Source organism: Coregonus clupeaformis, chromosome 28 (genome assembly GCF_020615455.1).
Source record: "Coregonus clupeaformis isolate EN_2021a chromosome 28, ASM2061545v1, whole genome shotgun sequence".
Lineage (NCBI taxonomy): Eukaryota > Metazoa > Chordata > Actinopteri > Salmoniformes > Salmonidae > Coregonus > Coregonus clupeaformis.
In genome coordinates this window covers 12,367,112-12,380,430 of record NC_059219.1, presented here as the reverse complement: position 1 = coordinate 12,380,430, position 13,319 = coordinate 12,367,112, and the positions used below count along the sequence as shown (strand labels likewise).

The 13,319-nt window shown below is 42.3% G+C and overlaps 1 protein-coding gene across 1 annotated transcript; it reads left to right on the top strand.

Moving 5' to 3' along the window:
- The first annotated feature begins 2,276 nt into the window (after positions 1-2,276).
- Positions 2,277-10,375, top strand: LOC121543770 (basic helix-loop-helix transcription factor scleraxis-like). Its single transcript, XM_041853921.2, has 2 exons — positions 2,277-3,061; positions 9,616-10,375. The coding sequence occupies exons 1-2, from the start codon at positions 2,474-2,476 to the stop codon at positions 9,703-9,705; spliced, it is 678 nt and encodes a 225-aa protein (XP_041709855.2). The 5' UTR covers positions 2,277-2,473; the 3' UTR covers positions 9,706-10,375.
- Positions 10,376-13,319: the final 2,944 nt, after the last annotated feature.

Below are 13,319 nucleotides of genomic sequence, written 5' to 3'. Positions count from 1 at the left end.
AAAAGTTGACATGAAATCAATAGGCTTCTGTGTAGAGGGGAGCAGAAAGGAAGAAGTGAGAGAGAGAAGAAAGAGAGAGAGAGAGAGAGAGAGAGAGAGAGAGAGAGAGAGAGAGAGAGAGAGAGAGAGAGAGAGAGAGAGAGAGAGAGAGAGAGAGAGAGAGAGAGAGAGAGAGAGAGAGAGAGAGAGAGAGAGAGAGAGAGAGAGAGAGAGAGAGAGAGAGAGAGAGAGAGTAGTGGTACCTGCCATCCGGCGTTCAGTGACCGTCTGTGCCATGTACACTGCCTTCGGAAAGTATTCAGACCCCTTGACTTTTTCCACATTTTGTTACATTACAGCCTTATTCTAAAATGGATTAAATAAATACAAATCCTCAGCAATCTACACACAACACCCCATAATGAAAAAATGACAACAGGTTTTTAGAAATGTTTGCAAATGTATTAAAAAATAAAAAACAGAAGTAGCTTTACATAAGTATTCAGATCCTTTGCTATGAGACTTGAAATTGACCTCAGGTGCATCCTCTTTGCATTGATCATCCTTGAGATGTTTCTACAAATTGATTGGAGTCCACCTGTGGTAAATTCAATTGATTGGACATGATTTGGAAAGGCACACACCTGTCTATATAAGATCCCACACCTGACAGTGCATGTCAGAGCAAAAACCAAGCCATGAGGTCGAAGGAATTGTCCGTATAGCTCAGAGACAGGATTGTGTCGAGGCACAGATCTGGGGAAGGGTACCGAAAAATGTCTGCAGCATTGAAGGTCCCCAAGAACACAGTGCCCTGCATCATTCTTAAATGGAAGAAGTTTGGAACCACCAAGACTCTTCCTAGAGCTGGCCGCCCGGCCAAACTGAGCAATCGGGGAGAAGGGCCTTGGTCAGGGAGGTGACCAGGAACCCGATGGTCACTCTGACAGAGCTGTAGAGTTCCTCTGTGGAGATGAGAGAACCTTCCAGAAGGACAACCATCTCTGCAGCACTCCACCAATCAGGCCTTTATGGTAGAGTGGCCAGACGGACGCCACTCCTCAGTAAAAGGCACATGACAGCCCGCTTGGAGTTTGCCAAAAGGCACCTAAAGATTCTCAGACCATGAGAAACAAGATTCTCTGGTCTGATGAAACCAAGATTGAACTCTTTGGCCTGAATGCCAAACGTCACATCTGGATGAAACCTGGCACCATCCCTACGGTGAAGCATGGTGGTGGCATCATCATGCTGTGGGGATGTTTTTCAGCAGCAGGGACTGGGAGACTATTCAGGATTGAGGCAAAGATGAACGAAGCAAAGTACAGAGAGTTCCTTGATGAAAACCTGCTCAAGAGTGCTCAGGACCTCAGACTGGGGTGAAGGCTCACCTTCCAACAGGACAACGACACTAAGCACACAGCCAAGACAACGCAGGAGTGGCTTCGGGACAAGTCTCTGAATGTCCTTGAGTGGCCCAGCCAGAGCCCGGACTTGAACCCGATCGAACATCTCTGGAGAGACCTGAAAATAGCTGTTTAGCAACGCTCCCCATCCAACCTGACAGAGCTAGAGAGGATCTGCAGAGAAGAATGGGAGAAACTCCCCAAATACAGGTGTGCCATGCTTGTAGCGTCATACCCAAGAACACTCAATGCTGTAATCGCTGCCAAAGGTGTTTCAACAAAGTACTGAGTAAAGGGTCTGAGTACTTATGTAAATGTGATATTTCCATTTGAAATAAAGAAAATTCTAGAAACCTGTTTTTGCTTTGTCATTATAGGGTATTGTGTGTAGGTTGATGAGGGAAACATTTTAGAATAAGGCTGTAACATAACAAAATGTGGGAAAGTCAAGGGGTCTGAATACTTTCCTAAGGCACTGTATTTGTTTTCATCATCATCCAAACCAAGTTTCTATGTCCTCTACCCATCCCATCTTCCCAGTTAAAAGCCCCAGCCGCAGCCGCAGTCCAGCCCAAACACTGAGAGAGTCTACTCTATCTCCGCCCTCACTCTGAGATTTACATAGAGCAGAGGGGGGAGTAGAGCAGAGCAGAGCAGCAGGCCCTCCCACTGCCTATAAAGGACAGCCACACGGAGACACTCAGACAGAAATCACCCGTGTAGAGGCAGAGGGAGGCTAACAGCACACTGAGGGGAACTCAGAGGCAACAGACGCTCACAATATAACAGCCAGCCAGGAGCGAAGGAGGGTTCCACCTTAAGAGAGAGAGAGAGAGAGAGACAGAGAGAGAGAGAGAGAGAGAGAGAGAGAGAGAGAGAGAAGAGAGATAGGTGAGAGAAGCAGAGAGAGAGAGAGAGAGAGAGAGAGAGAGAGAGATATCAAAGTGTGATTTCAACTGAGCATCTTGATCTCGTTTGTCCTCATGTCCAGCATTAAGTAGAGGAGCTACAGTACTGAGGGGATCTGGTCTTTCTACAGGTCTCTATATGAGAGAGGAGTCTCCCACCTGTCTTGTAGATCTGGACTGATGTCTTTTGCGATGGTGCGCACGGCTCCCCCAAGCCGCTTCCTCTTCTCCGAGATCAGCATGATGTCAGAGGACGAGGAGGGGGAGAACGGTGGCAGCGAGAGCTCGGGCTCCGACTCCCAGAAGTCCTCCTTCCGTCTCAACGGCGGCTCCAACGGCTTTCAGATCAAGGTGGGAAGCAGGAAGAGGAAGTTCTGTGGCGTTGCCGGAAGGCTGGCGGGGCCCCCGATGGTGGTGGGGGCCCCGGTGGTGGAGGAGCGGCAGCGGAAAGTGGCAAACGCTCGAGAGAGGGACCGCACCAACAGCGTGAACACGGCCTTCACCGCCCTGAGGACCCTCATCCCCACCGAGCCGGCCGACAAGAAGCTGTCCAAGATCGAGACTCTGCGGCTGGCGTCCAGCTACATTTCCCACCTGGGTAATGTGCTGCTGGTGGACGAGGCGTGTGGGGATGGGCAGCCGTGCCACACCTCCACACCTCCTTTCTACCACCACACCCTCCACAGTCTCAGCCCCTTGCCTGGCCGGGGCTCGGAGAACCAGCCCAAACACATCTGTACTTTCTGCCTCAGCAACCAGAGGAAAATGGTGAGTGCCACTGGAGAGGCAGAGCTACTCTATGACTGACAGGATAGTGGTCTGGATGCTAAGGGTCAAGGGTCAGGGTGGAAGTATAATTACATTTACATTTTACATTTTAATCATTTAGCAGACGCTCTTATCCAGAGCGACTTACATGAGCAATTAGCAACGCATAATTTTATGCGTAAACAGATGCTGACTAAGGTTTATTAGTTGAAATCTTCCCAGAGAAAAATAACTTGGAGTCCCTTTAAATGGCCTTTCGACTTCCAAACACAAATGATTTCAGAGCTAGGTCTGGGTTCTTATTTCAGGTAAATCTATCATTGAGAAAATTAACATTTCATAACTGTGGGTTCTGACTTGTGGCTGAACTCCTCACTCCTCAAGGCTAAAGGCTGGGTTTTGGCCCCACTTTATTTGGATAGTCCCCTATAGATAGTCTATATTGGTTCAAACTGTCACCAAACTATCATTAGTTTGATCACAAGAATATGTCAAATTAATTAGATAGGTTATGGGGAAAAAAAGTTTGGGAAACACTGAGATAAATTCACCATCTTCAATGTTTCTTCATTCATAAACTCAGTATATTACTATAGTACTGTAGTTAAAACTAATAATAAGGAGCCAATTTCATCCCACCCTGACCGTTGCACATCTAAGCTAATTTATGTGGGAATGGTTGACATGTGGCAGACTCCCTGCAGTGTGAAATCTACACCTCTGTTCCCTACCACTGGTGGAGTCGATGGGGTCAGTCAGAGCAGAAACACCGAAATACAATCTCAACTCTCACTACTTTAGACCTGCATAATATATTCCACTTAGCAGGCGCTTTTTTCCAAAGCAACATACAGTAGTGCGTACATACATTTTCTTATGGGTGTCCCCAGTAGGAATCAAACCCATGATCCTGACATTGCAAGCGCCATGCTCTACCAACTGAGCCACACAGGACCTGCGTCAGCCCCAGTATGATTATCCTAGATGAGGACTGATTGTTGAGGTCAAGAGAAAACAGTTATGATACATTTCTTAAGATGACCACATAGGCTCTCTGGCTAAAGCCGTTGGTTTGAACCTTGTGAACTGAACAACACCATTACTCCAGGTGGAAAGGTAAAACTGAGGGGGAGAAAACGTGTATCATCAAAGTATAAATTAGCTTACCCATAAGACTTCATCCATGCAGTACTCACAAATTTGCCTGACGACTCATCCTGAATTATCAATCACTACATACATTCATCTTGGAGAAGAAACGACAGTGGGCATGGCGTTTGGCCGGAGCGATGTGGATGAGTAGTCAGCCAAGTCACAAATACCCTGAGCAAAATAACTACTACAAGCATACAGTCAGCCAAAATACTGAAATCTGAAGATAGTATTTAAATGTTCTTGTGGATCTGCTTGATGAATCTCGGTGCTGGGTGAATGATGTAGATGTGAATAATGTTCATCTGAGGCTCTTTCCTTCCTCATTCATTCAGCTGTCAACCACCTTGCCCTTATAACTCTGTGACTGTGTCCCAAATGGCAGCCTATTCCCCATAGGGCTCTGGTCAAAAGTAGTGCACTATATAGGGAACAGGGTGCCATTTGGGACACAGCCTGTGATATAGAAACTATAGAGAATTATGTTTTTTTGTCCGTGCACAGCATAAAGATGTTAATTAATCTGTGAAGCCAATGGTAGGGATTGTGATAGTATCATTCAACAATAACTAGAATGTATAGAATGTATGAATGTATAAATATATAGAATGTATGCATGAAGACTATGTTTAGAGGAAATGTTATTTGAATTAGATTTACAACATAGAATGAATATACAATGTTTCACTAAGGCAGCTAAACATCAGAAAGAGGATGCCAATGCTAAAATACTCTTCACTATCAGGAAGGAATCATATTTATACAATGCATGTAGAAATATTTCAGATGTATAATGCTGTGAATGGTTTTAATTCAAAGCTCAGCTGCTATAAAAGTTTTCCAACAGTAGAATTGGTCATTGGATTTGGACTGTTGGAAACATAGACATATGAAAACATATTCTGACCATATATCACAATAATAAATCCAGAAGAAATATATAGACACTACCGCGGTGACTGGAAGTAATTGGACATTGTTAGAATCATACAGAATAAACCAGCTAATGAGATAATTGCCCTTTAAATGATTGATCCAGTGCTGAACCCTCTATTCATTCTGCTGCTGGTATTTGAACCAGATTGAGCTAGCTCTTTGATGTGATGTTTGAAGCAAAACTGGTCTCCTTAACCACTCTCACTCCTTACTCCCATCAAGGCTGAGTACCAAATGGCACCCTATTTCCTTTAAAGTGTTTTATTTACTTTGGACCAGGACCCATAGGGCTCTGGTCAAATGTAGTGCACTATATAGGGAATAGGGTGCCATTTGGGACGCTACCACAGTGCTTATTACTCCCAGAAAAACACCCCTCAGCCACAAATCGTTTCTTTTTTTCTAAAGAAGAAGAATAGAATGAAACATAAGTGAGCTATGCAGTATGTAATATGAGTGCAGTTTCGTATTTTCAACGCAATTCAAGAGTTGCAGAGTGGGCTAATGAGCTATTGTAGACTGTAGAGAGAGAACACTGTATAAAGTAAAAATCCTCTTCTCTTCAAGCTTTTCACCAATGTTGGTACCCTAATCTGGGGCAGAAAATGTATGAAAATAAAGTAATACATGCTTAAGCTATAGTTATGACTTACTGTATAGGAGAATTCATGCATCAACGCTATCGTGCCTATCTGGTGGACTTTATCAAACGTCATACTAAACTCTGTTCCATTTGGCAAATTTGCATTTGTATTGGACAGAGCATGGCAAGCATTTATGAATACCGTATATTCTAGCTCTGGATTTATAGAATTAGAAAGGAGGAAAACACAGTAAATCTATAGTCTCCATATCAAGGTTAGAATGCCAGGGATCTTGGCTCCATAAAATCTAGTGATGATGCTGGGCAGTGAACACTCCCATTACAAACCAAACTTCCCCTAAGGGTCCAAAACATTACAGCAACATTGGTCCAGCCCAGTACCTTAAGGTAAATGGATACTGAATATTGAGCATTAAACCAAATGGAAACTCATAAGAAGGCTGGTAACACTTTATAAAAATGTTTATGAGTAAGCCGTCATAAATGCTTATACATTTTTACAAATAATGAAATACTTATTTATTAATAGTTGATTAAATCATTTAATAATCATGCTTATTCAGTTATTATAAAGTGTTACCAATCGAAAAACTTGAAGTGAATGTTTTGTGTTCAGAGGAAGCGTGTTGTTGACTGTTGCTTTCCCTCTCTGCTGTGAGCAGTACTAGTAGAAATGCCCCAAATGGCACCCTATTCCGTATATAGTGCACTACTTTTGACCAGAGCCCTATGGGTACACATTATAAAGTGAATAGGTTGCCATTTGGGATGCAAAATAGAGTTGAGTGCTGTGCAGTCCTGCTGCTCCTACGGCTGTTTTGCCCCTCATGCCGTGCCTTGTATTGCATCTGAATTATCTTCACTGGGTATTTTATATGTTGGACAGACAGATGGAAGAAGATAAAGACTAATCCAACACGTAACAGAAGTCAGTCCTAAATTGCACATTAAATAAATGAGTGTATTTAATCATCATATTAATGTAATTAGATTATCAGTAACAGGATCGTTGTAAAGATAAATGAAATTAAATAGAGCAAAAAAATGTACATGTATGACATTGTAACACTGAGCATGATGAATTTGTTTGAATTTATTTTTCCAACCAGGAAGTCATGATGTAGTAGTGCCGCCCTCTTCAGGACAATGCCCAGGTGTAATCGTTTTAACTTTGTATTTATTTTACAGAATAGCCAGGACACAACTATTTCATGAAGTGAAAAAGAAAGCGTGGAAAATCTCCATGCTTAGTAAATCAATATTTTAGATAGGCTACTGTTTCAACAACACAATGGGAAACATGTATAATAGATAAGCCTCCTTGAAAGGCGTATTAAACAAATGCAGATGAAACCTCCTTAACCTTAATATAACAATAATATTTATTCAACTAATGATGTCCAGATCTAAAGAAAACAGAATTAGATTACAGTCATTTAGCAGACGCTCTTATACAGAGCAACTTACTGTAGTGAGTGCATACATTTTCATACTTTTTTCATATTGGTCCCCCATGGGAATTGAACCCACAACCCTGGCGTTGCAAACGCCATACTCTACCAACTGAGCTACACAGGACCACAATACATAATTGCATTAGTGTATAAATCACCCCCAGGAACATTTATTCTGAACAAAAATACAAACGCAACATGTAAAGTGTTGGTCCCATGTTTCATGAGCTGAAATAAAAGATCCCAGAACAAAAAGCTTATTTCTCTCAAATGTTGTGCACAAATTTGTTTACATCCCTGTTAGTGAGCATTTCTTCTTTGCCAAGATAGTCCATCCACCTGACAGGTGTGGCATATCAAGAAGCTGATTAAACAGCATGATCATTACACAGGTGCACCTTGTGCTGGGGACAATAAAAGGCCACTAAAATGTGCAGTTTTGTCACACAACACAATGCCGGGATCGTCTGAGACCAGCCACCCGGACAGCTGATGAAACTGTGGGTTTGCACAACCAAAGAATTTCTGCACAAACTGTCAGAAACCATCTCAATGAAGCTCATCTGCATGCTCGTCGTCCTCACCAGGGTCTTGACCTGACTGCAGTTCGGAGTCGTAACTGTCTTCAGTGAGCAAATGCTCACCTTCGATGGCCACTGGCACGCTGGAGAAGTGTGCTCTTCACAGATGAATCCCGGTTTCAACTGTACCGGGCAGATGGCAGACAGCGTGTATGGTGCGGTGTGGGCGAGTGGTTTGCTGACATCAACGTTGTGAACAGAGTGCCCCATGGTGGCGGAGGGGTTATGGTATGGGCAGGCATAAACTACGGACAACAAACACAATTGCGTTTTATCGATGCCAATTTGAATGCACAGAGATACCGTGACGAGATCATAAGGCCCATTGTCGTGCCATTCATCCGCTGCCATCACCTCATGTTTCAACATGATAATGTACGGCCCCATGTCGCAAGGATCTGTACACAATTCCTGGTAGCTGAAAATGTCCCAATTCTTCCATGGCCTGCATACTCACCAGACATGTCACCCATTGAGCATGTTTGGGATACTCTGGATCGATGTGTACGACAGCATGTTCCAGTTCCCACCAATATCCAGCAACTTTGCACAGCCACTGAAGAGGAGTGGGACAACATTCCATAGGCCACAATCAACAACCTGATCAACTCTATGCGAAGGAGATGTGTGGCGCTGCATGAGGTAAATGGTGGTCACACCAGATACTGACTGGTTTTCTGATCCATGCCCCTACCTTTTTTTTAACGGTATCTGTGACCAACAGATGCATATATGTATTCCCAGTCGTGAAATCCCTAGATTATACCTACATATACAAATGACCTTGACTAACCTGTACCCCCACACATTGACTTGGTACCGATACCCCCTGTATATAGCCTCGTTATTGTTATGTAATTGTATTGTGTTACTTTTTATTTTATTTTTTACTTTAGTTTATTTAGTCAATATTTTCTTAACTCTATTTCTTGAACTGCATTGTTGGTTAAGGGCTTGTAAGTAAGCATTTCACGGTAAGGTCTACACCTGTTGTATTCGGCGCCTGTGACAAATACAATTTGATTTGATTTAATGCATTTATTTCAATTTACTAATTTCCTTATATGAACTGTAACTCAGTAAAAACTTTGAAATTGTTGCATGTTGCGTTTATATTTTTGTTCAGTGTATTAACATTCTGTCAGTACCCATAATATTTCCCCAAAAGCATCAGTAAGAAAACTGACCAAAGTTTGTTTTGATATCTGATTAGACTCCAGGAGTCATCATTAGACTCCAGGAGCATGTTTTGACTAGGAGCTCCAGCTCACGCTTAGCTCACATACAGTATGGCCTAGCTCCGACTCAAGAAACAATGCCATTCCAATAACTTACACCTTCCTCACCACAGCGAATGGACGTAATGCAAGCCAGATTTGTCACAAAACACAGAGAGGTGAGAACGGAAAATATGAGGCTCTGCTTGCTGTTCCCTAGGTTGGCTTCCTGGTCAGACAACCTGGACCTCAAGGAAATAACCACAGGAGAAAATCAAGGGTACTCTGTTTTGATAGAACAGGCTAATGCTAAACATCCCATTCTGATTCAAACCCTTTATTTTTCACCCTGCAGGCCTAGATTACAATGATGTCATTGTGACTGCAGACTGATGAATAATGTGAAATAGAGAGCTGGGCTACATCAGTTCATGCACCTATCTAAGTATGCATCTAATCTAAGTATGCATCTAATCTAAGTGTGCATCCCAAATGGCACCCTATTCCCTATGGGCCATGGTCAAAAGTAGTGCACTATATAGGGGAAAGGGAGCCATCTTCAGTGTGGGCGAACACAAGGAGGTCTGATGATGTTTTCTCTCTCTTTCAGAACAAAGACAGAGACAGAAAAACAACTCTTAAGAAGATGACGCCTGAAGGACAGAAACATCCGGAGGATAAATATCCAACACTTTTGTGAAGGATCAGTTCAGTTAGCCTATTCTTCAAATTAAATTTTGAAGAATACAATATTTTTTATTTATGCTATATAATAAGAGCACAATGGTTTATTTAACGGACATATCAAATCCTCCATGATCTCAAGGGATGATGTGGCAGCAAGAAATCCATGTAACATGGGATGATTTATGGACTCATTACCATTTAGTTAATATATATTTTGAAACTACAGGGCATTATAATGAACAGGCAGAGGAGGACAGCTGTTTCAAGGCTTGCATCCCAAATGGTACTCTGTTCCTTATATCGTGCACTACTTGGGCTCTGGATACGCAAATGACTCATTACTGAACCTTCCACGGACTTCAGAGCACCCAAATATGACATAACGCAACTCTAGAACACTCCCTGGACTGTCTGCCTTCACGCTCATCAATACATGCTGGATTTTCATGTTATTGATCTTAAACAATAAAGGGTAGAGTTTCGAAATGCCTTGATGTTGGGACAATGAAATAATACAAATATTTGTGTATGTAATGATAATGTTTGTGTGATTTTGACTAGGCTCAGGTGCATGAGTGATATCAATTCAGTGCGGGCAGATTCCCGAACTTGATATGAGCTATCGATGTACATTTACATTTTAGTCATTTAGCAGACGCTCTTATCCAGAGCGACTTACAGTTAGTGAATACATTATTTTTTTTCATACTATTTTTCATACCCCGGTGGGAATCGAACCCACAACCCTGGCGTTGCAAACGTCATGCTCTACCAACTGAGCTACATCCCTGCCGGCCATTCCCTCCCCTACCCTAGACGACGCTGGGCCAATTGTGCGCCGCCCCATGGGTCTCCCGGTCACGGCCGGCTATGACAGAGCCTGGATTCGAACCAGGATCTCTAGTGGCACAGCCTTAGACCACTGCGCCACTCGGGAGGTTAATGGAAGACTTGTGCTAAAACTCCAGTTACGCTCACGGATCTGAAGTGTACTGGCTGAATCACGGGAGAAAGGCAATCCTTTAGGAAGAAGCAGCAGGAGGTCAGTACCATGCAGACCCCTACGTCCCCCAGCCTTTCATCAATTACCAATCACATGGATTTATAAAGATTTTACATCAACAGTTGTCACCCAGTGCTTTTCAGTAGCACAAGCAGAAGCACAGCCCTCAGCCTCAGACAGTGGTGATGGTGGCTGGCAGCGCAGCGCAGAGGAACAGATCCTAGATTACATCTGCAGGTAGAGCTCTGGAAGTCTGCCTGTCCCGTCCCCTGACTGTCCTCTCCTTTACCTTTGGAATTCCATGTGCTCCCTCCATCTCTCCTTCTCTTCTCCCGCGGTCTTCCTTCTTTTTCCCAGGAGCGCCACTGACTCACAGGCTCTGTTCTGATGGCTTTACAATGTGTGCAGGGATCACTCAGATTGCCCTCTGTCCTGCATCTTCTCTGCTTCCTTTTCCATCCACCATCCATGAAGAAGAAGAAGAAGAAGTCCACTTTATTGTCCTATATACATTGATGTCCAACTGCTCCTTAACTTGTGCTTTATTCCAACCCCTCCAAAGACTCACACACACATGCAGTGGTTTGAGAGGTTTGACAGATTCGGTCCACCTCCTGAAAAATCATCAAGATCCTTGTAGAAATAATTTAACAATTGGAATACTGGGCCAATGTTGTGTATTGTTTATGTATTTTTGAGACATTTGTTGTTTATGTATTGTTGTATAAAAAAAAAAACATTTTATGTTAACGCTCCTTCAGATATTTGGTGTTTTATCATGTGGTCTTCAGATCACAGTCAGTGCAAATCTTCTAAATATCTATTCTGTTGCCATGGTAGCTAGGTGGCTAGATTGTCTGAACTACTTGTGTGGAGCAGATTAATGGAACACTCCTGCCATTCCCAGACCCCAGCCCAAACCTCTCAGATCATCACCAGTGACATCAGCTAAGAAAACACAGTCCATAAGGACATCTGGTTTGGGTTGGTGATACTCTCTCTGCCCAATATAAACCCGGTGACCTGTGGACAGTTTAATCAGACCATATAACCACATCGTTTCCCTTCTCTTTACTTAATTTATCATCCAAAAACAACAAACAGTCATCATCTGTCTGCCCCTGGACTAGTGGAAAGAACCCCTAACTAGACTACACTAGACCACCAGTGATGCTGCTGGAGAGACAGACAGTGTTAATGGGTTATTATTAGGACTACCAGTGATGCTGCTGGCGAGACAGACAGTGTTAATGGGTTATTATTAGGACTACCAGTGATGCTGCTGGAGTGACAGACAGTGTTAATGGGTTATTATTAGGACTACCAGTGATGCTGCTGGAGAGACAGACAGTGTTAATGGGTTATTATTAGGACTACCAGTGATGCTGCTGGAAAGACAGACAGTGTTAATGGGTTATTATTAGGACTACCAGTGATGCTGCTGGAGTGACAGACAGTGTTAATGGGTTATTATTAGGACTACCATTGATGCTGCTGGAGAGACAGACAGTGTTAATGGGTTATTATTAGGACTACCATTGATGCTGCTGGAGTGACAGACAGTGTTAATGGGTTATTATTAGGACTACCAGTGATGCTGCTGGAGAGACAGACAGTGTTAATGGGTTATTATTAGGACTACCAGCTGCTAGCTCAGTTCAATAATCACTCCGGGACACAGATGTACAATTCCTACAACAAAAACGTAAGGAATTATTGGTAACACTTTACTGTATGTGTACTTATGCATGCATTCATAAAGCCTTTATAACAGCTATATAACACATTATAACATTTGTCATAAGCTGTCATAAGTAGTTTTAAATAGTTATGAGTCACAGCATGAGATGTTGCATAAAACCAGTTATAATGGGTGTTAAAAATGACTGTATATACTGTTGACATATGCTCTAATGTCAACTATTAATAACATACTACATAAGAGTCTACATACCAGACGTTATAGCAGGGTGTTATGTCATTTACCAACATCTGTGTCACAGTGAATGGAAAGATGGGTGTTATAACCATGTCATATGCCCTTATAGAGTGTGCATAGACACCTTAAGTAAAGTGACATTAATTTGAGGTGTTATAAAACTATGAATGTGCTTATACCACAGGATGAGTTGAGAGTATCACAAAGGATCTCCAAGAAACATGGGCAAATGGGAGCACTGATGTACTTAGAAAATCTATATTAAAAAAAGGACACATAGTAATGTAAACAACTTTTTTTACTGCAGTGGGCTAAATCAGGGCCACACAGAGTGATTCTTGGTAGTCTTAAACAAATCTACTTTCAAACAAAAGTATACACCTCACACACATGGCTATGGGCTTAAAAAAAGAAGACACCTGTACCATGTCAGGTATAGAGTTGAGATGTATTACATTTTGAGTTTGCATCCCAATATTACACTTTATATACATCACAGAAGACTGAAATATATCAAAACTGTTTGACATAGAAACACCAGATTTGTTTAGAAAGAATCTTTATTTATTATGAAATAATGAAATATATGAATAACAATTTACCCATGGGGCCAAAGAGGGCGCTTTTGGTCATTGACTGCAGGAAAGATTATTAAAGTAATAACATATAATAAAACAATTCCAAT